At 40.6% G+C, this 27,763-nt stretch overlaps 1 protein-coding gene across 8 annotated transcripts in view; it reads right to left on the bottom strand.

Moving 5' to 3' along the window:
* SIK3 (SIK family kinase 3) overlaps positions 1–27,763 on the bottom strand; it is a 267,686-nt gene that overhangs the window by 73,817 nt on the left and 166,106 nt on the right. For all 8 annotated transcript variants that reach the window (XM_030829422.1, XM_030829424.1, XM_030829419.1 and 5 more), the window contains exon 4: positions 10,607–10,768. In XM_030829422.1, coding sequence (XP_030685282.1) covers positions 10,607–10,768 — 162 coding nt within the window. The remainder of the gene's footprint in view (positions 1–10,606; positions 10,769–27,763) is intronic.

The raw sequence follows: 27,763 nt of genomic DNA, 5'->3' as shown, positions 1-27,763 counted from the left end.
CCGCCACCACGCCCAGCTCATTTTTTGTATTTTTAGTAGAGACGGGGTTTCACCGTGTTAGCCAGGATGGTCTCGATCTCCTGACCTCGTGATCCGCCCACCTCGGCCTCCCAAAGTGCTGGAATTACAGGAGTGACCCAAAAAAAAAAAAAAATTTTTTTTTTGGTCAGGCACAGTGGCTCATGCCTATAATCCTAGCACTTTGGGAGGCTGAGGCAGGAAGATCGCTTGAGCTCAGGAGTTCAAGACCAAACTGGGCAACAGAGCGAGACCTCATCTCTACAAAAAGTAAAAATTTTTATTGTTTTTTAAGACACAGGGTCTCGCTCTGTCGCCTAGGCTAGAGAGCAGTGGTGCAATCATAGCTTACTGCAGCTTCAACCTCTGGGGCTCAAGCAACCCTCCCATGTCAGCCCCTTGAGTAGCTGGGACTACAGGTGCGTGCGACCACGCCTGGCTTCCAACACACTTCACACAACACGATAAAGACTCCCTCAGAATCAGAGTGAAGGAGCACTCTGGGTGATTTGTTAGTCCCTTCCCAACATCAACTTGCATTTGAGGAGCTTACGATCCTCATAAGGAAACATGATCTTGGGCAGACTTATATAAAAGTTCTTAGAGTTCCTATAAGAACTATAAGTTTCTACAACTTTTCTATAGTTCTTATAGTTTCTATATCCACTACTCTAAATGGATAGAATATCAATGTTCTTCTAAAACATCTTAAACTAGAAACTACAGGTAAGAGGCTGGGCACAGTAGCCCATGCTTGTAATCCCAACACTTAGGGAGGTGGGGTGAGAAGATCTCTTGAGCTCAAAAATTCAGGACCAGCCTGAGCAGCAAAACAAGTCCCATCTCTACAGAAAATTTAAAAATTCACCAGGCATGGTGGCAAACACCTGTAGTCCCAGCTACTTGGGAGGCTGAGGTGGGAGGATCCCCTGAGCCCATGAGTTCAAGATTACAGTGAGCTATGATTGCACCACTGCACTCCAGTCTGAGCGACAGGGAGGGAGGGAGGGAAGGAAGGAAAGAAGGGAGGGAAAGAGAGAGAGAGAGGAAAGAGAGCGAGAGAGAACGAAAGAAAGAGAGAAAAGGAGAGGAGAGGAGAGGAAGGAAGGAAGAAAAAGGATGGGAAGGGAAGGGAAGGGAAGGGAAGGGAAGGGAAGGGAAGGGAAGGGAAGGGAAGGGAAGGGAAGGGAGGGAAGGGAGGGAGGGGAGGGAGGGGAGGGGAGGGAGGGGAGGGGAGGGGAGGGGGGAGGGGGAGGGGGAGGGAAGGGGAAGGGGAAGGGGAAGGGGAAGGGGAAGGGAAGGAAAGGAAAAAAGAGAAACAAACAAACTATAGGTTAAGTGTACACCTAATTTCCTTAAACCACACCTTGCTTGCTAGAGATTTTTCAAAGCTGTCATTTTCTGCAGCTTCAATAAAATGCCGATAAACTTATTTTTCTTTGTTCTAGATATTATACAGATTAAGATGAAACTTTGGCTTTTAATCATCACTGCTCATGTATGATTTATATTTTCAGTTTTATATTAATGGGAAAATTACAATAATTGTATATATTTACAGGGTACATTGTACACGTTATGATACATATGAACACTGAGGAATGATTAAATCCAGTGAATTAACATATCCAGCACTTCACATACTTATTGATCCACACTTTATTCAATGCTGTGCCCTACACAGTCTCAGAGACAAAGAGCAGTCTGAAATTTCCAGATGCTTTGGTAGGTCAGTAGCGCATGCCGTCCAACCTCTTACACTCTGCTCAACTTCCTTTCCCTGTAGAGGGAGGAGGCAAGCTTTCGGGCTCAGGCTTCTCCCACACTTTTTTTTCCACTCCCACCCCCACAAGACCTCAAAGCAAAAGCTTCCATTTCTTTTCTGCCCTTTGCTTCTCTCCCTTTTTCTATTCCCAACCTCTCATTCCCCCTTTTTCTAATTATCCCCAAAATAAGTGATGTGCAATTAATAGACAGTGGCATGAAAATCCCTGAGGCTGAGGAAAAGTAATAGAGAAGTCACTTCGCACAAACTAGAAGTGTGAGTAAGAGGAATCTATGGTTGAGCATCAAATTCTTGATTCTCAGCTTCTCAGGCTGGCCTCTGTTTACACAGCCTCAGGTGTTACACTTCAGTGTTCCAAGAGATACGTGAAACCGTAGGCTACATAGAGTGCACCTTCCTGGAACATCAACGTTTTTTCTGTGTTAAACTAAGTTAATAATCTTAATATTAAAAAATATAGATATGACATTAAGTATAATACAAATTTGTAAAGTTCTAGTCTCAGGAATAGGATTCAAGAGAGATAATATTTCAAATTTTCTTTTCCCAAGGGTCAACATGCAGGAAGGTTATTTAGAGCAGCTTCTTGGTAATGGTCATATGCCATTTCAGGGCAAGAACCCAAGTCTAGCTATTAAAATTCCTAGACTCTATTATGAATTCAGGACAAACACAAAGCCCTCTCTGGTCTCAATTCACTGGACGTGTCAACCTGGGAGGTGCAATGAATGATAGCCTAAAAAAAGGGCGTTAGAATCATGAAATAAAATTTAGATTGATATAATGAATATTGCACAACTACTTCCTGTGACCAGTCAGAGACACTGTCAGTCATCACACTGTGGAAGGGTACTCAAAAATCCAAGGTTTCCAACCTTTCTTTTCTATATGATGGTATCTCAGTATATTCATACTAAGGGTAAAAGGTCAATTGAGTTAGGAAATGTTTTAATTTCTCCCTAAAAAAAAAAATAAAATGGTCTAGCTCTCACTGCATTAGGGTCAAAATTTCCCATAATACCTTAAATCCATGCTCTGAAAATTCTTTCCAGGATATTGGCCTTTCTATAGTTGCATTTCTGATCTTTGCTGTCTACTGATTGCCAACTAAAACAATAACACGGGAGTGGAAACTATCTCATGGAGACCATTCTGGGAGTCGACATTTAAAGACAAAAGTTCCCAACTTCCTTAGCTTTAAAAAAAATGTTTCCACAATTTTCAAAACATTCTCATAATGTCTAAGTATTTGAAAGAACTTTTCTTCAGGGAGTAAGCCAGCTACATTTCAGTTTTTTCTTAGGCAATCTATTTTAAATATAGACACCTTGCTACTTAATCTTTGGGGACAAGGACATTAAAATTACTTTCAAATAACAATACATTAACCATTTTTAAAACACCATTTTTTTGATAACAATATAATCCAACAGTAAGAACATTTCATTTCTTTATTTCTAAACATATCTTTCAAAATTCCCTCTTCCTGGTCAAGACATATGATTGGTTATCTGGTCCTAGAAATTCTCGCTTGCTTTTTCTCTTGAATTTGTTGTCGTTTTCTTCCTTTGCATGTTTACTGCCACCATCACCCTCACGGAGGATTTTACCATTCACAGCCTTTAATTGGCCTTCCTATTACCAGGAAGCCCTTCCCTTCCCTCAGCTTCCAGCTTTTTGCCATCTCCATACTGAATTAGATTAATTAAGCCTTATATTCAAATGATTTCAATCTAGTATAAACATCTGCCGCCCCTGCCTTCTCGGGGAGACTCCCCTCCTTTAGCCTTCCCTTCCACTGAGCTGCTCACCCTTCTTTTTTCAAATAGACCTTGTGCATTCTACTGCTGCCCACGCTGCTCCAACTCAGTGCCCACTGGAACCTAAATGAAATCCCACATCCTAACCACGTGCAACTGGCCTTTGCCATCTTTCTCACCCCAACTTCTTCCAATCCCCGTTTTATTCATTATCTCCAGCCATGCTGGACTTTCTTCTACCCCTTCCTTCTATGTTGAATTCATCTCTCTCAGGCCTTTGCATTGTTCTTCTTTCTGCGTGGAATGTTTTGAAGATCCTGGCTAAAAGCAGTACCTCTCGCACAAATCATTCTGCCATGTTACTCGAGTTTATCTTTGTCACAGCCCTATGAGAGCTTATTTGTGTTTACGTCTATCCCCATTAGAATGTAAGTTCCAAGGGGTTATCTTACTGGCTGCTGTACCCCCGTGCCTAGATCAGTGTCTGCAACTGACAGGTGCCTTATTAACACTTGATGGAATTCTCACCTCTACACCTGATCATCCAATCACATGACACTGGACGCATCTCAAATGCCATGTCCTCAAGACAACATTTATGTCCTTATCAGTACTGCCTGAACTTCAGTTGGACAAAGCTGGGGAGCACCTGCTACAGAACAGGCATGTACGAGCCAGCGGGAGTGTGACAATAAACAGGACATGGTTACAGTCCTTGTGGAACTGACAATCTGGTGGAATCTTACAAACTAAAGTACTTCTATCATCCTCTGAACTCCTATGCTAATTAGACTGTACAATTAATGTGATAATGAGTCATGACGTGCCTTGTAACATCTCTTCTATTGTATCCAACTATAATTTGGTAGCTGTTAAGGATACTATCATCCAGCGATGCCGGCTCCATGCTGAGTGAGCTGTGCTGTGCCTCCCCAGTCCTTCAACTGCTCTTCTGTGGATCCTTACACATCTCAGGCAAGAAAAGTTAAAAGTCAGAGGCCAAGAATCCTATTCTTTTCCCAGCATTGGGGTTCTCTATACCTTGCCTGGGTGCTCTTTACAAGAAATTCAGAGGTTTTGGAGAGTTAAAAGTGCCAGAAGATGAAGAGATTTTACTGTTTTTTAATAAGATATATTTGCATGCCAATAAAATTAGGTTATATATGTAAAAATGCTTTGTGAAGTACATTATATATATGCAAAGCATAATTTTGGTGTTACTAACTTTTCAAAGATCTAAATGTTTGCTGCCCAAATAGCCTCAATTCTTTAGGGCTGGAGTCATGTTTCACACTCCTTTTTTCTCTTCTGTGCCATTATGCAAGGAGGCTTCGTTAACAAATAAGATTATAGATTACCTCCACAAATTCTTAGTTCTAGACTTGGTAGCTGCCTTTAGAAATAAAATTCTTTTTTTTTTTCTTTTTTCTTCTTAATAAAAAAGAGATGGAATCTCACTATGTTGCCCCAGGTCTCGAAATCCTGGCCTCAAGTGATCTTCCCACTTCGGCTTCCCAAAGTGCTGAGATTACGGGCATGAGCCACCTCTCCCTGTCGTAAAATTCTTTATTCTGAAAATGATCAAGGCTTCTTCTGTATTACTAATGACAGAAACATCTTTTTAAAAATTCTACAGAAGGCAGGTTTGCTACTGCCATTAAGAACATGGATTTGTTATTAATAATTCTACAATCAGAAAGAAAACAAAGTTATTCACCTGGGCTTTATTCTCTCTAGAAATAAAACTAGAATAAAAATTCATAAATAAGAATTAAGCACAAAAAAAATCATCAACAATGGAATAATGGTTCAATCTTTTTTGAGTAGACAAGGTATCACTATGAGGCTAGACTCAAATTCCTGAGTCCAAGTGACACTCCTACCTTAGCCTTGATCTTGACTAGCTGGGACTACAGATGATGCCACCTTGCTCAGCTAAATCTTACAGTATTTATAACTGAAGATATAACTTATACTATAATTATAACTTATAATATCTATAACTAATATGTCTATCCAGGGAATACTTATTCTCTCGAAGAGAACTAATATGGACAGTTGTGACAGCTAGCTTTTTATAGTATCAAATATCAAACGTAGGCCAGGCATGGTGGCTCATGCCTGTAATTCTAACACTTTGGGAGGCTAAGGAGGGAGGATTGGTTGAGGCCAAGAGTTTGAGATCAGGCTGAGCAACATAGTGACAAAAAATGTTTAAAATTAGCCAGGTGTGGTGGAACATGCCTGTAGTCCCAGCTACTTGGGAGGCTGAGGCAGGAGGATCACTTGAGCCCAGGAGGTTGAGGCTGCAGTGAGCCATGATTACGCCACTGCGTTCCAGCCTGGTCAACAGAAGGTGACCCAGTTTCTTAAAATAGAAGGGGGAAGGGGCGGGCATGGTGGCTCACACCTATAATCTTAAAACTTTGGGAGGCCAAGGCAGGAGAACCTCTTGAGGCCAGGAGTTTGAGACCAGCCTAGGCAACATAGTGAGATTCTGTCTCTACAAAACAAACAAACAAACAGTATCAAATGTAAATCACCGCATTAATACAAAAAGTAAAAATAAATTAATGTAAACACAAATATCCACAGACCAATTTATTCATCTTCTACACGAAACTGGATGCATGATTATTTTCATTAAAATCTCTTAAACAATGGCATACAGAAAACATGAATCTTTTACACTTTCTAATCTGAGTTTTATTCGTTCCAAGTTATTTTGGTACTATAACATATATGATTATTTTAAAGATGAGCTGCTTAAGACTAACTTCTCCTTCTTCTTTTTTTTTTTTCTTTTTTGAGATGGAGTCTCGCTTTCTTGCCCAGGTTGGAGTGCAATGGCATGATCTCGGCTCACTGCAACCTCTGCCTCCTGGGTTCAAGGGATTCTTCCACCTCAGCCTCCCGAGTAGCTGGGATTACAGGCATGCGCCACCACGTTCTGCTAATTTTTTGTATTTTTAGTAGAGACGAGTTTTACTATGTTGGCCAGGCTGGTCTTGAACTCCTGACCTCGTGATCCACCCGCCTTGGCCTCCCAAAGTGCTGGGATTACAGGCGTGAGCCACCACACCCAGCCAAGACTAATTTCTTAAAATAAAACCAAAAAAACCTTTTTCTCTCTTGCATGTTTCTTTCATATATAGTAGTTTCTTCTTACTGACATTTAAGATACTTTACCAAAAGGGAGGCCATTGAAAAGATCAGGAATCTGAAAGTTCCTTTTGGCTTTTAGAATTAAAGTTTATTTCATTACCTATCTGACCTTATCCTGTCAAAAACATCCAACCTACCTCTCCAAAATTAGTCATGTTCTAGTTGGCTTCAACTAGAAGCATTTCTCCCACTAGTCCATTAAGTTCAAAAAAGAACTGGGAGGTAAGAATGATAATTCTATTTAATTTATGTGCAAGAAAGGAGGTTCAGGCAATGACTGAGAAACTGAGTAATGATGGCATGTAAGAGAAAGAATGCATGGGCAAAGCTAATGTTAGGTATTGTAGCAGGCCGCAAAACTAGAGGTGCTCATTTATTTTTATGTTTTGCTCTTAAAACAAATAATAAAAATGTATACTTTCGGTTAATGAACTTAAAAATCTTGCCAAAGTATATGTGTTAACACAGAGAGAGCCCAAGGCTGGCTGCCAGCACCCCAGAGTCTGTAATTATATATCAGCAGGTAGACACTCTCATTGTGACTCCTTGAATTTGTTTTAACTATTAACAACAACAACAAAAAAGTCTTTAAAAATCTCCTTACCCAAATATTCCAGTAGAGTTTCCAATTCCAATTATCAACAATCTCTGTTTTTACTCTGAGTTTCTCAATGTAAAAACTAAAGGATATAGAAATTTCCATAACAGCTAGGCGTGGTGGCTCATGCCTATAATCCCAGCACTTTGGGAGGCTGAGGCGGGTGGATCACGAGGTTAGGAGTTCAAGAGCAGCCTGGCCAACATAGTAAAACTCGTCTCTACTAAAAATACAAAAAATTAGCAGAACGTGGTGGCGTATGCCTGTAATCCCAGCTACTCGGGAGGCTGAGGTAGGAGAATCGCTTGAACCTGGGGGAGGCAGAGGTTGCAGTTAGTGGAGATCATGCCACTGCACTCCAGCATGGGCAACAGTGTGAGACTCCATCTCAAAAAGAAAAAAAAGAAATTTCTTTAACTAAATCAAAATGATCCTAAATTCAAAATCAAGAATCAAGGGAGCATTAAGAAAATTTTTAACCTTGGGTCAGCGGAGGGAAAATAAAACTAGAGAACATAAAGAGGGCCTTCTTTTTGTTTTGTTTCGTTTTCTACTGAAACTTACTATTTGCCATTAAGAATTGCAAACTATACTACTAAGAATGAACAACATTCTCTTCATTAAGCCTTTTTCAAAACACAAAAGACAAAGCTCCCCTTTGGTCAAGGTGTTCCACACACTCCCACTGCAGCAGGCCCCACAGCTCCCAGCACAGTGGTGCACCATGGACTCGCGCGCAGAGCCCAAGGAATGGAGATCACCCCAGCCTTCCCTCCTTCCCCACCCCAACTACACCCAAGGGAGAAAGGATACGAGGAAATAAACTATGTCTTCAATGCTTGGTGGGGGCTGGGGGTGTCCTCTGCTACCCAGGTGGGCCGGTCAGTGCAGAGTGGGTGGTGTGTGTCCACAGGGCCTTCTTTTAACTCACTACCCTAATCTATAATCCAAAGAGCCTTACAATGACATTTGTGGCATGTTGAATAATGGCCCCCAAATACATCTATATCCCAATCCCCCATACTTGTGAATGTGTTACCATACATGGTAAAAGGGACTTGTATTAACATGATTAAAGATCTTAAAATGGGGAGATAAGGCCAGACACCGTGGCTCCCAGCACTTTGGGAGGCCAGGAGATTCGAGACCAGCATGGCCAACATGGTAAAACCCCGTCTCTACTAAAAATACAAAAGTTAGCTGGGTGTAGAAGCGCGCACCTGTAGTTCCAGATACTTAGGAGGCTGAGGTTGCAGTGAGCTGAGATCACGCCACTGCCCTCCTGCCTGGGCAACAGGATGAGGCCCTATATCAAAAACAAAAACAAAAAAAGGTGGGGGTGGGAGAGAGATGATCCTGGATTATCTGAGACAGCCCAATGTAATGACAAAGGTCCTTGCAAGAAGGAAGCAGGAGGGTCGCAATTAGGAGTAGGAGATGTGACAATGGAAGCCATAGGTTGGAGTGAAGGAAGGAAGGAAGGAGTTGAGCTAGAGAATGCAGGTGACCTCTAGAAGCTAAAAAAGGCAAGGACACATTTTTCCTTCAGAGCCTCCAGGAGGAACGGCCCTTGCCGCTGTTTTCACTTTCACCCCGTGAGACCCAGCTTGGACTACTGACCTCCAGAACTACAGGCTAAGAAATCTGTATTTTTTCCAAGTCACTAAGTTTGTGGTAATTTGTTATGGTAATAGTAAGACACTAATCAATCTTTCATTATAGTTTTAAGGGTTGTGAAGTTTAGTAGGTATTATTAGTATTAATTTAATTGAAGCTACAACAAATAATTACAAAAGAAGGTTTGAAATTGCCAGGCTTTTCCATGCCACACACCTTTGTGGGAACTACCAGCATCTAGAGAGCTTTGGAGAAAATAAAACAGACATGAAAGCAAAGGAAAAGCATGATTTTATATAAGATAAAGAAAGCCTTTAATTCCTGTGTACTCTGTAATAAGCTAGTGCAGGACTCAAAGAACTTATAAATGATATGAAAGTTCTAAACAAAAGTGTAGCCATCAGTTTCAGATAGATAAAAAGGTAGGTGATGCTCCAGGATGTAAAAGTGAACATTCTTATCTACACAAAAGCAACTCTCAGAAGAATTGTGACCCTGCAAAGGTACCCTTAGGTAACTTTGACCTATAATAAAAATCCAAACTCTCAAATGTCACCTCTACTAAGGAAGAAAATCCTTAGAACTGCTTTATACCCTGCCTTTTCAAGACAATTACATTCTAGTTATATTTCAGTTTTCTATATGAGATGCCCTTCCTTTTATCTGGGAGACCGGGGATACACGATGCTACACCGGAAAGTGTCGGCAAACATAAATGGCTTATTTTCATATTTACAGTTTCTCTGTAGATTGCAGTCACTTTATTAGTAAATGGTGAGTTTGTATTCATTAGGCAAAATGCTGATAGTTTACTAAAATTACGCATGAACAGATCGAGGCAGTGAAAAGTGCTCTCAAGGCACTGTCAGATAAGCAGACTAGTAAAATTTGAGAAGACAAAAAGCTGGACTGCCTATAAGCCACTCTAAGATCTATTTTTCCTAAATTATCATACAATTACAGCCTTTAGAATAAGTATGTTCTGTGTCAGCAGTGACATAAATCAACCTTCTCAAGTGAAGGTGAGAGGGTATACAATTTTAGCAGTTTTCCTTTCCACTTTATTACATATTTTATTTCTTATGTAAAAAAGGACCTGTTAACCAAAGTAATAGTATTTTAAATATCATCCTTTCCCTTCTTTCTCCCCAGCCTAGTTCCAGCTGATACTTCATTAAAAATAAACAGGCCGGGTGTGGTGGCTCATGCCTGTAATCCCAGCACTTTGGGAGACCAAGGCAGGCAGGTCACTTGAGGTCAGGAGTTCGAGACCAGCCTGGCCAACATGGCAAAACTCCAACTCTACTATAAATACAAAAATTAGCCAGGCGGGGTGATGCGCACCTGTAATCCTAGCTACTTGGGAGGCTGAGGCAGGAGAATCACTTGAACCCGGGAGATGGAGGCTGCAGTGAGCCAAGACTGCACCACTGCACTCCAGCCTGGGCGACAATGAGACTCAGTCTCAAAAAAAAAAAAAAAGGTGAGGGAGGGGAAGTATTTTTAAAGTTTATCAATTTTCAGGCTATTTTTTTCATTTTAAATTTTCCTTTCTTTCACAATAGTCCCTTCTGAAGAGATGGAAACAGATAATCCCTTGCTTACAGAACCCCAAGGAAAAGCTCCTTTGTCCGTATCTGACATCCTCATTACAGTTCTCACCTGCTATTTTGATATTCAGATTGGCATCCAGAAGTAAATTTTCAGCTTTTAAATCTCGATGAACAATGTTCCGACAGTGACAAAAATAGACAGCTGTGACAATCTGTTTGAACTTCCGACGGGCCTCCTTTTCTGCCATTCTACCATGGGCCACCAGGTGGTCTGTGTTGAAGAAGAATACGGTCAGTTTTCATTTTGGACACTTGTGTAATTTCAAAAGGTAGACTTAAGGAGGGCTACAAGGGGCCCTCTCAAATGAGTGAGTTAAAGAGGCAAAATGAGCAACGAGAGAACAACACATTGATAGTCCTGGTTTGCATCTATCAAAATTCATTAGTAATAAGCATGCAAACTATTTTAAGTATAAATCCTGTTATACAAAAGTATGCATAAGAACACACTTGTACTTTCATTACGAAAAGAGAGTTCTGAGGGTTATAAGGTGTTTTTCAAGGGTCATAGAACTCAGTACCTTTCTTTTCATATCCTCACTGCAGAAGATTGCACAGACATGAGCAAACACACACATGAAGATAAGTATCAGAAATATTTCCTGTGTTAAAGAGGAGGTAAAAAAGCAAGGCCCCAATATTCAATCATTTAAGGAAAGGGTAGACAGAAATTAGTCACTGCTAAGGGGAGAAAACTGCTCGACAGAGCACTCTGTTTAGGTTACTGTCTTTTCTGCTTTCTCAAAGTTCTTCGATTTGACATAAAAACACACTTACTCTGTAACTGTTCTCTGGAGTGCATAGCGATATAGCCACATCTTTATATCTGCATTTATGGGGCGCACCAAATGGTTCTTAAAAAATGTTAATTTTTACAGATAACATCAATCAAAAACCAAGTGAAGTTTCTACCAACTTAAATAAAATCATTTCACTGGCCATGTTGTTAACTAAGGTATATCAAAAGAATTTACATGTGATAAAATCTATAATACTATAAAGCAGGCTATCCTCAACATTCAAAAATGATTTGATGGATTAGCAGGTTCTTTAAGAACTTTCCAATAATTGCAGTAGGTTTATACCAAACCAACGACATACATATCTTTGCCTCAGTTCTTTATCAAACCAACAACACATACAGGTCATAACAGCTAGTGGGATTAGAAATGTCAGCTATGATACAGTTGTTCTGTTAGAAATGTCTAATAGTCTCATGAGCACTGTCCTTTAATCAACTGATCTAGGTGGGAAAAGGACATATTTGCCATCCTAAGCATCCTGAGACAGTAGGAAAGTGAAAAATGAGGGAATATAGATAAATATATTGTGATTTATCAACAGTTTTGGTAGAATACACAATTGTTTTGGTGACATCTCACTCCCTCACAGGACCAGTCAGGTGTATCTTTCCTTCCCCACAAAGAGGAAGTTCAGGGTAGCACATATTTACTAGCAATAACTGCCAAGACTGAGCGCTGGTGGCAAGAAATGGCAGGGGAGAAGGTTGAAGACGGGGAGTTAGATGCCAGCCCATCTACAGAGCAGATTGTAAAATAATTCAAACTCCATTCTGACCACAAGGAATATAACATTCTGGAATGCAAATACTATAGTGACTTTAAGAACATATCTTATATGTAGCTAATATAAATCATTAGGAAAGATCCTCAAAGGAATTATTGTAATTTTTGTTCACCACACACAAGGCTTTTGAAGCATCTCCTTCAAAAATACAAGTCATTGTTATAGCCAAGATTACCGATTTAATAGAAGAAAAAGGAGAAAATAAGAAGTCTTCCATTTAGCAGTTAAAAGGACTAGAATCAAGCTTTCCCTGGGAGGTCAGAGGTGGGGATAAGTAAGCTCCCACTCGGGTGTGTTTAGGCTTCCAATGAGGTATGCTATGAACTTTAAACAACACGAAGTCCAAACCAGGGAGAGTAACTTAACAGAAGCTGTGAAAGAAATGGCCATCCATCAGAGGTAGAACGCTATGTTTTCAGAGGCCATTTTCTAACAGTACCTGCTCCTTTGACCCTCTATTTCTCTTAACCCAAGGCCTAATTATTCTAATAATATGTTTTAGTTGCTAAACCTTGTCTAATTAAAGAGCTTTGAAGAGACAGCTATTCTTGAGAAACATAAAAATAAACCCTTATGAAGGTTTACCATCAGAAGCTCATTTGGCCAAGCTACCCATTAATTAAAATGCCCAAGAGACATTTGTCTGGCAGTAAATACTAATTACCAGAACACATCAAAGCGCTTCTTAAATGCTGCAGAATGATTAATTTCACAATTTCCAAAATAAGTGATTTTCTTTTATTAAGAAACTCTTTATAAATTTCTAAGTACCTTGCTTTCCTAAAGTGATTGGAAAGTTCTCAAAACTGTTATACAGGCCAGAAGCTGCTGGAATGCAGCCTAGTTCTGTTTTATCTCTACAGTGACACATCAGTTGTCCCTGGACAAATCATTTATCCTGCCAATACCCCCGCCTCTTGATCTTCTAAATACAAGTAAACTCTGTTGCATGCTATACCCAAAGAAAGAACAGAATATTTGGGAATAAACATGTACTCTGATTAAGAGTATCATACGTCAAAACTTTCAAAGATGCTGCAAAAGATATTTCTGAAAAGGTCCACTGAATACTATATAGGGAATACTTAAACATCTAGTTAATAGAGCACAAAGTCCTTCAGGATTCTGTAGAGCTTAAAGGTGATTTTCTATACATCGATTGTCACTGTTAATGGTTCTGGTTAAAAGGTGTCTGTAATAGCGCACTGGGTAATACAGCTTTAAACTATAATACTTTCCCCAAAGTTACCTTCAGTGTCCCTATAGTTATAGATACAAAGAAGATAAACAAATCACTTTTTTTCCCCTGGACTCTAAATACACTTATGGAACAAATCACTTTTTTTTTAAAGTGTTCACATTAGGTAATTGCTCCTAGCCACTGTGTTCGGGGTTCAAGTTTTCTTCTCTTTGGGAGCACTGTGCTCTTCACATGCAAGCCCCTTCCGGTGGCTCAATCGCATTCAGACCTCAGCCTCTGCTCTGATTTTTGCCCATCTTATCCCCCCAACCCCTACTCCCATTGGTTTGCTTTCACTGTAGACCTACGAGGTCTAGTGGGTGTGCCAGGAAGCCAGCAGCCTGCAGTGGTTTTCAGTCCCTGCTGAAAATCGCCTTTCAGCTGCCTGCTGACAAATAGCTGCTTTATATTTGTATATGCTCTAGAGGCAGGCAGCAAACATTCTTCAAGTTCAAATGTGATATTTAACTTTCAGTGAAGAAATCCAGAGCTGTAGCCCAGCCTGGACTTAACACATAGTCACAGCATTTTAACAAATACTGCAGTACTTTCAGAAGGCAAATGATACCAAATGGCTCCTGAATCCACTCAATATGCAAAGTAAAATGTATGTTGAACCTTGTCAGGATAAACTCCAAGTGCAAGGAACTCCAGAGTTGTTCTGCTTCTTCCAGGCAATTCAGTGAACTACCTCTCCTAAATACTGAGCCACAAATACTACCCATATCCTCATCCCAATCATCCACACTGCAGCCATGCTCCCAGCTAGAGTCCTGCCCCCACCCCACCCCCACCAATCTAAACAAACCTCAAGTAGACATCTGCTGCATAAAGTCAAGTCCATTACACTAAGCTTTTTTCACCATCAATCAACTACTTATCTATTTAGTTGCCATGATAGGTCTGGGACAAATTTAAAGTTTTCTTTAACCACAACTTCACTCCAAACATGTACCCAGACAGGGATGAGGTGACTCTTGGTTAAAAGGAAAAAAAAATGGTTCTCCTGTTTCAAGTGCTTTTCAAACGTAAAAAGTAAAACGAAGTAAAAAAAAAAAAAGTAAAAAGTGCTTTTAAATTCTCTTTCTCACTCTCCCATGACCATGACTTGGCATTGGTCTTCTTTAATCTTTTTGGTCTGCCCTTCCTTGCAAAATGAAAAGAAGTGATACTAAGAGATTTACATACCCGACGAAGAGTAATATTGTTAGAAGTACAGGAAATCGATTTTGAAGTTTCTAAAGTATTACAGCACCAGCACGTAAGTTTGCTTCAGAATTCACTGTTTGTAATTTTGTCCCAATATTACTCAGGAAGAAAATATCTTGTGGTACATTTAGGTTCTGACCTTTCAAAGAGCAAAAATACACAGAAGCCAGTCTTAGGTTCCCTAGGCCAGCTTCAATGGAGTGTCAGAGGTATGCCACTAATGGGATAGTGGTGGGGAGCCAACATTTCTTAAAATAAGTCACTTTTCCACTCTAAACAGACAGTGTCTCCATTTGTGTGCTAAGTCTACAGCTCACAGCTGATGCAAAACACTAGCTGAAAATGAACATACCCTGACGGCAGGACATGCAATAGGCAGAAGTATCACATTTCAGTGAAGAATGAACCCAGCCTAGAAAGGAGAAAAGGCAGTATGTGTGCTCATCTTCATCTTAGGTGACTACCTGAAAAAACTTCTGCCAATTCCAAACTAACCACAGCTAGTAGTTCTTTGCTTTGCCACTCAGTTCTATCATTTCTTCTTCCTACACCCATGGAAACGACTTCCTGTTTATCAAACAAATGCTTCTTTCCAAAAAAGCAGGGTGAGGCCAAGATAACTCAGCTCCCCCTAAGCAGGTTAATAAGAGTGCACTCGCTTTAATATCCTATTGTCCTCTAACTCCCAGGCGTGGCTGCCACTGACTAGAGGAAGAGGGTTTGTCATTTTGTCTTCCTTGCCAAGAATCCAACTACCTCTTACCAGGCTTCTTGACTTGTTGCTGCTTCTTGTTCCTATCTCTTTTCTTTGCTCCTCCATTGACCAGGCCAAAGTCTTTTATGGCATCTTTCATTCTTCTCTTTCTCTCACACCCTACATCCTATCCATCAGCAAATTCTATTAACTCTACATCCAAACCATATTCAGAATGCAACTATTTCTCACCCGTCTTCACTCCACTCTAGTGCCACCAGCCTCATTTAACAGCAACTACCTCACTCCTAGACTTCTGCAATAACCTCCTAGGATTACTCCTCAAAAGAGCAGCCAAGGTAGTAATCTTTTTTAAAAAACTTTTTATTTTGAGATAATTATAGATTCACAGGAAGTTGCAAAGACAGTGCAGAGAGGTCCCATGTACCCTTCGCCCAGTTTCCTCCAATGGTTAAATCTTATATAATTATAGAATGACATCAAAACCCAGAATCTGACATGGGTACAATGTGTATGTATAGTTCTATGTCACTTTATCACATGTGTAGATTTGTGGAACAACAACTGCAATTACTACAATAGCAATTACAACTATTTGGACTCAGTCATTACTGAGTACTCTCACATATATGCCTGCATGTGCAAACGGATCTTGCCTTTTCCCCTGTTCAATTTTTTGTATCAAAAAAAAGATACAAAAATATTTCACCACCACAAAGATCTCCGTTGCACTACCCCTACACAGTCATGCTTGTTCCTCTATGCCCCACCATCCCTAACTCCTAGAAACCACTAATCTGTTTCCCATTTATGTAATTTCATCATTTTAAGAACACTATATAAACAGAATCATACAGTCGGCGACCTTTTGAGATTGGCTTTTTTATTTTCTTGTTTTTGTTTGTTTGTTTTTTGAGACAGAGTCATTCAAGCTGGACTGCAGTGGCAAGATCACAGCTCACTGCAGCCTTGACCTCCTCCCACCTCAGCCTCCCAAGCAGCTAGGACTACAAGCATCTGCCACCATGCCTAGCTAATTATTTAGAGATGGGGTTTCACTAAGTTGACCAAGCTGGTCTCAAACTCATGGACTCAAGTGATATTCCTGCATAGGCCTTCCAAAGTGTTGGGATTACAGGCATAAACCACCATGACTGGCACCATAATGTCCTTAAGATCCAGCCAAGTTGATGTGTCTATTAACCATTTGCTCCTTTTTTTTTTTTTTTTTTTTTTTTGAGGCAGAGTCTCACTCTGTCGCCCAGGATGGAGTGCAGTGGCGCAATCTTGGCTCACTGCAACCTCCACCTCCTGGGTTCAAGTGATTCTCCTGCCTCAGCCTCCGGAGTAGCTGGGACTACAGGCGTGCGCCACCGCACCCGGCTAATTTTTGCATTTTTGGTAGAGACAGGGTTTCACCATATTGGCCAGGCTGGTCTCAAACTCCTGACCTTGTGTTCCACCCGCCTTGGCCTCCCAAAGTGCTGGGATTACAGGTGTGAGCCACTGCACCTGGCCCCATTTGCTCCTTTTTACTGCTCAGTAGTACAGCATGGAATAGATGTACAAGAGTTTCCTTATCCATTCACCTACTGAAGGACATTTTGGTTGTTTCCAGTTCTTAGCTATTACAAAGAAAGCTGCTATCAACAATTAAACAATTGTGTATAGAATTTTATATGAATATAAGTTTGCATTTTCTCTTTTCTTCCTTCCTCTCTCCTCTCTCTTTCAAGAGACAAGGTCTTGCTGTGTTGCCCATGTTGGAGTGCAGTGGCCCAATCCTGGCTCACTGTAGCCTCAAACTCCTACACTCAAACAATTAAGTCTGCATTTCTATGTAGCAGGGCAATTCTTTTAAATCTTAAATAAGATCGCATCATTTTTTTCCGTCAAAACCTCCGATGGGTTCCCAGCTCATGACCTCTGACCTCACCTTCTTTCACTGGCTCTCTCGTTCTACTAAAACCACATATGCCACCTTGCTATTTCTCAAACACAACAGAAATACTCCTGCCACAAGGCCTTTGTTCTTTCTATTCTTTCTACTTGGAATGCTCCTCCCCAAATAGCTGCATGATCTTTTACAAAAGTATAACCTTCTCAGAGAGGTCTTTCCCATCTCTATTGTCAGCTTACCTCCTGATATTTCAATTTCATATTCACTTCCCCTACGCACTTTATCATTTTCTAACAAATGACACATTCTACCCTACTTAGTTTGTGTATTATCTGTCTTCTCCACTAGAAAACAAGCTCCATGAGGGCAGGCATTCTTGCCATTTTGTTCAATAATGTATCTGGTACAAGGAACGGTATCTGACACATATTAAGCACTTAAGTATTTATTAAAAGAACAAAAGATGATTGAATACATTCCTATCCCTGTTTATTAAAACTATTTCCTGAACCTTAGATTTTATTAGCAAAATGAATGCTAAATGCTATTGCTCAGCTCAATGAATTCAAGAGTCTTCCCAACTAATCTAAAAAGGCATACTAACATATATGACCTATCTTCATATATCCAAGTCTGTACTTGGTATACAAGCAAAAAGTACACTAAATTTTCTTCTGTCTCTTCCAAATAAACTAAACTTTTTCCTTGAGAGTTTTGAGAAAACACAATTTCTTTGTGAAACACATTATCACAGGATATGCTTTAGTTTTGAAAATGTGGAACTAGAACTATTTTTTTTCTATGCCTCCTTATTACACATAAAATAGTACTCTGCCTATGATGGATACTTAATAATTATAGATTAGGCCAGGCATCGTGGTTCACACCTATAATCCCAGCACTTAAAGACCAGCCTGAACAGCAAAGCAAGACCCCACTGCTACAAAAAAATTTAAAAATCAGCCAGGCATAGGCCGGGCACAGTGGCTCAAGTCTATAATCCCAGCACTTTGGGAGGCAGAGGTAGGTGGATCACCTGAGGTCAGGAGTTTGAGACCAGCCCGGCCAACATGGCGAAACCTCATTTCTACTCAAAATACAGAAAAAAATTAGCCGGGTGTGGTGGTGCATGCCTACAGTCCCAGTTACTTGGGAGGCTGAGGCAGAAGAATCGCTTGAACCTGGGAAGCAGAGGTTGCAGTAAGCCAAGATCGCGCCACTGCACTCCAGCCTGGGTGACAGAGTGAGACCCAGTCTCAGAAAACAAACAAACAAAATCAGCCAGGCATGGTGGTATGCACCTGGTAATCTGTTGAGAGGCTGAGGCAGGAGGATTACTTGAACCCAGGAGTTCGAGGCTGCAGTGAGCTATGAGCATGCCACTGCACTCCAGCCTGGGCAAGAGGGCAAGACACTATCTTTAAACTATTATTAATAATGATAAATTATTAATGATATTATTAATACTTATTAATTTATTATTATAAATTAACTCAAGGAGACCGGGTCTCACTCTGTCACCCAGGCTGGAGTGCAGTGGTGCGATCTTGGCTTACTGCAACCTCTGCTTCCCAGGTTCAAGCGATTCTCCTGCCTCAGCCTCCCAAGTAACTGGGACGGTAGGCATGCGCCACCACACCCGGCTAATTTTTTTTTGTATTTTGAGTAGAAATGAGGTTTCGCCATGTTGGCCGGGCTGGTCTCAAACTCCTGACCTCAGGTGATCCACCTACCTCTGCCTCCCAAAGTGCTGGGATTATAGACTTGAGTATTACCAATGAGAGAAGAGACTATAAGCTTTTACAAAAACACTTTTTTTACTCTTCATTTTGCTATCAAACAAGGTTTGTAAACTACACACTTTTTAAGTTGTCTTCATAAAAAACATGCCATCCTTTTCATAAAGTCCATTCACAGTAATGTATAAGGCAGGATTTGTTTTCTTATGGCTTCTTAAAAACTATTTCTTGACTAAGCATAAACCCAGGCAGCCTTTGAAAAAGAATCTCATATATTACAAAAGGCCTTTCAAAAATGTTATTCAAGTTTTCTCATATAGTACCAATGTTTCTCATGCTACACCAAGGTATTAGCAATAGTTGGTTTGCTAATCCTGTAACAGAGGTTCTAACCAGATCCTAGTATAACCTGCATGCCCCAAGTCAACAGAGGTACCTTTCGATTTGTTAAAATATTGACTATCAAAATGTTGCAATCCTAGCTCTAACTAGTCTTCCAAAGGGAACAGCTCAAGTACATGTCTCCAGGGAATTTTATCTAGCATGAGATGGTAACTAATGCCAATACATAAGGCTATTGGCTTCCAAATTCACTGTTTCTAGTCACGTAACCTCCTGAGCTCCAAACTCCTGTTTTCAAATGTCTACTGAAAAACTTCATCTAGGTGTCATAAATATATCTAAATTTAGGCCAGGTGTGGTGGCTCACACCTGTGATCCCAGCACACTGGGAGGCCAAGAAGGGAGGATCACTTGAGTCCAGGAGTTCAAGATCAGCCTGGGCAACATAGTGAGATCCCATCTTTATTTTTATAATTTAAAAAAATTTGAAAGGTATCTAAATTTAACATGGGCCAAACTGAACTAATGTTCTCTTTGTTTGTTTGCATTTTTGAGACAGAGACTCATCCAGGCTGTCATCTAGGCTGAAGTGGGGTGATGATCTCAGCTCATCACAACCTCTGCCTCCCAGGTTCAAGTGATTCTCCTATCTCAGGCTCCCAAGTCACTGGGACAACAGGTGCCACCATGTCCAGCTAATTTTTGTATTTTTAATAGAGACGGGTTTTCACCATGTTGGTCAGGCTGGTCTCAAACTCTTTACCTCAAGTAATGCAACTACCTCAGCCTCCCAAAGTTCTGGGATTACAGGCGTGAGCCACAGCACCTGGCCTGAGCTAACGTTCTCTTTATCTTCCTGCTGTAACCTAGTTCTCCGCCTGAATCCCTATTACCATCATCTAGATGTCCATGAAAGAAACTTTGGAATCATCTTCAACTCCTCTTTCTTCGTCACTCTTAACATCCAAATACTTATAAAATATGCTAAATTTTCGACTTACATTAAAACAGTATGCCTCCTCTTCTCCATCCTTCAGGTTTCCCTTTCTGCCCATTATCCTTTACATTGTTACCAGTTATTCTAACACATTTATTCGGTCGTGTCATTCATTTAACTTAGAACTTTTCGACAAAATCTCATAGCCTACAATATAGAGTTCTAATTCATAAACATGGTTCACTTGCATGTGTACTTGCTGTTTCACCAACATGCTGTACACTTTGCTCAGGGTTTTACTTCTTGCTGGAATGCCTGTCTCCTATTCTCATCCCCATCCCCACCTGAACTTTGGAATTCAAGGTTATCCTTTAAAGTCCAACTTAAAGATCATTTCTCTGAAGCTAACCCTAACCTACTCACCCGCCCTAGAAAAACTGCTCCATAATTTGTGTCTAATGACATTTGATCTATCTGCCTCTATGACATCAGCAAACAACTATATTACAGTAATTTCTTATCCTGTGTGTCTTCCCTTCTAGCCCATGGATTTTTGGTCCATGGATGGGTTTATATCCATGAAGCACTGCAAGACGTAGAAAAATATGTAGAGTGTGTTTCTGTTTGTGTAGGAAGGAAGGGAAAATACAAATACGCATGTGTATGCATGTGTGTATATTTATTTAGATTTGCCAAAAGGAATAATGTTAAATAAATGGTTACTTATGGAAAAGGTGTGGAAGCCAGATATATGAATGCACCCTGTTTTGTAGCTTTAACTTTGGAAACAAGTAATGTCTTACATAACTGAAACAATGCAGAATTGAATCAAACAGAAGAAACATTTCTAAAAATTGAAAGCAACCTGTAAAAAATGGATTATGGTACATAATACCTAACTGTACATAAAGTTAAAAGTATTCTGCTAGAGCAGCCCAAATAAACTAAGACAATTCTTCATAGGATATATCTTAAAAACAAAAAGAACCACAAGTCTCCTTATTATTCGTAATACTACTGGTATTGTTTTCCATCAATCAGTCTCTCCCCTCACTCATATCAAAAAAGTGATTATGTTAAAGTCATCTGGAACCACAACTTTCAACATAAGAGAAAAGAGAACTAAAGATATATTTAAGAAGCAAAAATGCTGAAATCTTACATTTTAATTAGAATGTTAGTATAAACTTGTTTCATTTTCCTCTCTCTTAAAAATATGTGTTTCATAGCTCTGTCCCCTCCTTTAAGCAATAATAACCCAGTAGCACTAACGACCATCCCTGAGGCCCAAATTCTGGTCTTTAAATGCTATTTTCCATTTAAAGAAACCAGAGTTGGCCGGACACGGTGGCTCACGCCTGTAATCCCAGCGCTCTGGGAGGCTGAGACAAGTGGATCACTTGAGGCCTGGAGTTCAAGACCAGCTTGGCCAACATGGTGAAATCCAGTCTCTACTAAAAATACAAAAATTAGCTGGGCTTGGTGGCGTGTGCCTGTAGTCCCAGCTACTCGGGAGGCTGAGGCGGGAGAATCACTTGAACCTGGGAGGCGGAGGCTGCAGTGAGCTGAGATCACACCACTGCACTCCAGCCTGGGCAACAGAGCGAGACTCTATCTCATAGGGGAGGGGAGGGGAGGGGAGGGGAAGGGAGAAGAGGAGAGAGGAGAGGAGAGGAGAGGAGAGGAGAGGAGAGGAGAGGAGGGAGGGGAGGGGAGGGGAGGGGAGGGGAGGGAAGGGAGAAGAGGGAGAGGAGAGGAGAGGAGAGGAGAGGGGAGGGGAGGGGAGGGGAGGGGAGGGGAGGGGAAGGGAGAAGAGGGGAGAAGAGAGGAGAGGACAGGAGAGGAGAGGAGAGGGGAAGGGAGGGGAGGGGAGGGGAGGGGAGAAGGAAAGGAGAGGAGAGGAGAGGGGAGGGGAGGGGAGGGGAGGGGAGGGGAGGGGAGGGAGGGGGAGAGGAGAGGAGAGGAGAGGAGAGGAGAGGAGAGGAGAGGAGAGGAGAGGAGAGGAAAGGAAGGAAAGGAAAGGAAAGGAAAGGAAAGGAAAGGAAGGAAAGGAAAGGAAAGGAAAGGAAAGGAAAGGAAAGGAAAGGAAAAGAAAGGAAAGGAAAGGAAAACAGAATTCCTAGGAGAAATGTTTGATTCCATGTCTGGGATAGGAAATGTTCAAGATAAGCATAGAACATCTTGCCTAAAAGCAACAAAAATATCAAGGACTATTGAGCTCACATCAAAAGGACACAGGAGTCAGCCTGAAGAGGCTCCAGGCTCCCATTGGCTAAGTGGAATAATTTCAGTTTCAAAAGAAGAATGACTCAATGGACTGAAGCACATAAAATATACTAAAATCCATAATTGCATAATTATGTTACAAAATAGAAAACCAACTTCCTTAGTCTCCACTGGAGATTGCAGAGAACCAATTCATTATTCTAAAAACTGATACATAAGGAAAAGAAAGAATCAAGCACTTATCTTGTCATTACTATAGTTTCTAAGTAGTTTATAAGGCAAAGTTCTTTACAGAAGAAGAATAACTCATAAATGTAGAATAAATGAGAGAATTCAAATAATCACCATTTTGCAACTTCTTTTTTGTTTTGTTTTGTTTTTAAGACAAGTCTCGCTCTGACACCCAGGCTGCAGTGCAATGGCGCGGACTCAGCTCACCACAACCTCCGCCTCCTGGGTTCAAGCAATTCTCCTGCCTCAGCCTCCCGAGTAGCTGGGACTACAGGTGTGCATCACCATGGCCGGCTAATTTTTGTATTTTCAATAGAGACAAGGTTTTACCATGTTGGTCAGGCTGGTCTGAAAATCCTGACCTTGTGATCTACCTGCCTCAGCCTCCCAAAGTGCTGGAGTTACCGGCGTGAGCCACCAAGCCCGGCCTTGCAACTTCTAATGAAATAGCTAGGCAACTAAATGACAGGAGTAGATAAAACATTAGGTGAAAAACTGACGGGAAACTTTATAAAGGATCAATTTGGTGAACAATAACTAAACCTGCAGATTATTCTAAGTATCACTAAAAGTGGGAAAATCAGATATTATACAACTCTTGAAGTGATGCAATAAAAAACTATGGAGCACTCCTGCTTCCCCTCCAAAAACTGAACTAACCAAATTCCTAAATATAACTTCCACTTTCCAAGAAACACTGAACTACAGGAACATGTTGAATGACACAATAAAGATATGATCAGCCAAATTCCAAATGTAGGACTTTTTTTAAGACAATCCACTTTCTTACATAAATAGATAGCATAGAAGAAAAGTAAATGTTTGTAGGGAAGAGATGAGGTTGTTACAGATTATTTAAAAATTTAGATTATAAAAAATTTAAGACATTTTTCAACTCAATGGATGCACGGACTTGTTGCATCGTAATTTGTACAAACTATAAGAAGATGTTTTGAAACATCTGCAGAAAGCTAAACATGCCCTGGCTATTTATTACATGATAGTAGGGAATTACTGTTAATGCTGTTGTATGTAAGAATGGCATTGTAGACTTTAGTTTTGATTACGAAAGAACAACTGATATTGAATTTACTTTACGTAACTATAGAAGCTGGGCTGTTTGTAGACACTGGATAATAACAAACACAGGGTTATGATTTTCAGAGAAAGTAAATGTTAACGTAGGAGCCAGGCAAAAATATTCCTTTAAGTTTTTTTTTTTTTTTTTGAAACGGAGTCTCGCTCTGTTGCCCAGGCTGGAGTGCAGTGGTGTGGTCTCAGCCCACTGCAAGCTCTGACTCCCAGGTTCACGCCATTCTCCTGCCTCAGCCTCCCGAGTAGCTGGGATTACAGGAGCCCACCACCACGCCCAGCTAATTTTTTGTATTTTTAGTAGAGACGGGGTTTCGCCATGTTCGCCAGGATGGTCTGATCTCCTGACCTTGTGATCCGCCCGCCTCGGACTCCCAGAGTGCTGGGATTACAGGCGTGAGCCACCGTGCCTGGCCTTTTTTTTTTTTTTTTGATACAGAGTCTCACTCTGTCGCCCAGGCTGGAGTGCAGTGGTGCGATCTTGGCTCACTGCAACCTCTGCCTCCCATATTCAAGTGATTCTTGTACCTCAGCCTCCCGAGTAGGTGGGACTATAGGCGTGTGCCACCACGCCCAGCTAATTTTTGTATTTTTTAGTAAAGATGGGGTTTCAACATGTTGGCCAGGCTGATCTTGAACTCCTGACCTCAAGTGATCTGCCCATCTCAGCCTCCCAAAGTGCTGGAATTACAGAAGTGAGCCACCACGCCTGGCCCTTTGGGATTTATATATACTCAATACAGCAAAAATAATTTGATTTGTTCTCTGGTGCTCTTTATTTTTATGTCATGGTAGAAATGACTGGATGATCAGACTATAAATGAATGTTTTAGTGTAAAGTGAGGTCAAAGCACGGGTGGCTTCCTCATACATCTTGAGCCAGTTACCATACAAATGCTGGTCACAGACCCGCCCCCGCCAGCTCCCCTCCTTCATCCATGCATCTCTCTACTTGCACACTCCTGGTGGGGGCATTAAAAAAAAAAGGATAAATAAATAAAACAAATGTTAGTCATATCTGATATTAAGAAAACAGAACAAAAACTGAATAATAATAAATGGGAAATTAGGGAAATAAGTGCAAGTCAATTATCTTGATTCACAGTGACTAAAGTTCAGTAGCATGGTTACTTGCTTCTGTTAGGAGAGCCTTAGAAAACAGCTAAGTTTTTGTTTGTTTGTTTGTTTGTTTGTTTTCTTTTGATTTTTTTGAGACGGAGCCTCACTCTGTCCCCCAGGCTGGAGTGCAGTGGCGCAATCTCAGCTCACTGCAAGCTCCGACTCCTGGATTGAGGCCATTCTCCTGCCACAGCCTTCCGAGTAGTTGGGACTACAGGTGCCCACCACCACGCTCGGCTAATTTTTTGTATTTTTGATAGAGACGGGGTTTCACCATGTTAGCCAGGATGGTCTCAATCTCCTGACCTCATGATCCGCCCGCCTCGGCCTCCCAAAGTGCTGGGATTACAGGCGTGAGCCACCGCGCCTGGGCGAAAATAGCTCTTTTTTGAATAATCAAAGAAGTAAATAACCTAGTGGGGAAAATGGTAGTTGAATTGTGAAGACATAAAGGATGCTGCGGATTAAATAAAAACACGTAAAAAAAAAAAAAAAAAAAAAAAAGCCAGGCTGGGCGCGGTGGCTCACGCTTGTAATCCCAGCACTTTGGGAGGCCGAGGCGGGCGGATCACGAGGTCAGGAGATCGAGACCACGGTGAAACCCCGTCTCTACTAAAAATACAAAAAATTAGCCGGGCGTGGTGGCGGGCGCCTGTAGTCCCAGCTACTCGGAGAGGCTGAGGTAGGAGAATGGCGAGAACCCGGGAGGCGGAGCTTGCAGTGAGTCGAGATTGCGCCATTGCACTCCAGCCTGGGCGACAGAGCGAGACTCCATCTCAAAAAAAAAAAAAAAAAAAAAGCCACAACAAACCAGTACATAGTAGTGTTCAAATAAATATGTTGCATTCTTGAACTTCCAGGCAGTCACAAGATAAAATAACCTATGTGAAACACTTAACACAGTGTCTTGTACACAATGGTTATGCAAGTTAGTCTTTCTGATCCTCTGTCCTAATAGTTTTTGAGTGACCCATGGCATAAATGAATGGCTTTGTGAGAAGTTCAGGGTTCCATACATGTTGGCACCATTAAGAAATGTTATTTTTAAGACACTGAGAATGTTCATAATAAATCATACACATTTCAACAGACTCCTCTTAAATTAGTAATTTGTTTTAAATGCCCATGAGTTCTGCCTGGTATTCAGGAAACTTTGCTTGATAAAGTGCTGGATTTATGACTTCATGGTCTCAAATAGGAAGTTTGGGGATATATATCTAAAGATATCAGAGTGTGGAAGTTTTAAATTATAAATGTAGTGGTTTACAAAACTAACCAGTTTCTCAATTCTGTTTGTAACATTAAACAAACCCACACTGTCATCACTGCTCCTTCATAATATAAGGCTGAATAGTATGCAAAAATAAACTGGATAAGTCAATTGAATGAGTAACAAATATTCATGAAATAACCAATTACTGACGTCTATTTATTACACTGCTTAGAATTCATAATCTTCAGTATGTCTTTCTCTATACAGTTACCCAAAAAAGGTGCTTTCCCCATGTCAAAAACTCATTTAACTAAAATGTTATCAAATAACATGCAAATTCCATGCTTGACTTGGTTATATTTCATTATGACACAAAGAAATACATTTACTGAGTGCCTACTATATGTTAGACACTACATTAAACAAGGAAGACACAGATGAATAAAACTTAAACACCATAATCAGCAATCCAGTGATGTTCTTTCATTCACTTAGTATTTTATTCAACTTATCAATAAATATTTATGGAACATGCATTCTCTGTGGGCACTATTTTAAGTATTGAAGATTTAGTAGGAAACAAAAATGACAAGTCTTTAATGGCACGTAAATTTTATTGACTTAAGACAGTAAAAAAACAAATAAATATATGTCAGTTCATGATAAAAACCAAAAAGGAAAGTAAAGCAAGACAGAGACTACAGAGCAATGGGCCAGTAGGAAGAATAAGATTTAAGACAGCATGGTGAGCAAAGACCTCTCTAATGAGATAACATTTGATAAGAGAATGGCAAGAAACAGGAGAGACAGCCATGTGGATATGTGGGAAAAGAGTAATTCAGGAAGAAGAAATGGAATATATGGTCTTAAAGTGGGAGCAGAGCGAAGGGTTTAATGAAGAAGAAAGATGCCAATGTGAGAAGGAGAGTGCTAGGAGCTGTGGTGAGAGACAGCTGGAGACCAAATTATATAATCTTATAGGCCATAGTAGGAATTATAAATTTATTCCAAATAGATGGGAAAGCCAACAGAAGTAGCTGAGTAGTAAGGTCCCACTTGAATTTTAAAAGAATCCTTCTAGCTATAATAGGGGAGTCAGGGCAGATTCAGAGAGACTATTTAAAGGCTACTGCAGTGATCTTAACAAGACGTGATGGTGGCTTAGACCAAATTGGTAGTGATGGAGGTGGTGATAAGTGATTTAATTCAGCATATATAGTCTTCCCTCTCTATCTGTGGGCACCATATTCATGGATTCAATCAAGCCCCTTGGAAAATAGTCAAAGGAAAAAGAAATGGACCCAGTCTAAATTACCAGTAAAAGACAGACTTAGAAATGAAAAAAAAAAATTACTTCAAAAAGGGCTATAGGAGAGGTATGTTCAAAGTGATGAAAAAAAGGCAATTAGCTATTTGGCAAAATCAGAGCAGAGTTCACAGGGGGAATAACATTTGAGATGGGTCACAAAAGTTAAGGAGGGACAAAGAGGGCAAAGAAGGGCAGCAGGGCTTTTACATCGGGGCCGACACCTCCTATTGATAATCACTTTTCCAACCAACTCCTCTAAGACTAGCAATTCCTTTACAGGCCTCTTGAGGTAAAAAGAGACAATATTCCACCAGGGATTAGGAATTAATGTAACCTCTTCAAGGTCT

The sequence above is a fragment of the Nomascus leucogenys genome, chromosome 15 (genome assembly GCF_006542625.1).
Source record: "Nomascus leucogenys isolate Asia chromosome 15, Asia_NLE_v1, whole genome shotgun sequence".
Classification (NCBI taxonomy): domain Eukaryota; kingdom Metazoa; phylum Chordata; class Mammalia; order Primates; family Hylobatidae; genus Nomascus; species Nomascus leucogenys.
The sequence above is the reverse complement of the archived record's forward strand: the minus strand, read 5'-3'. Positions and strand labels throughout refer to the sequence as shown.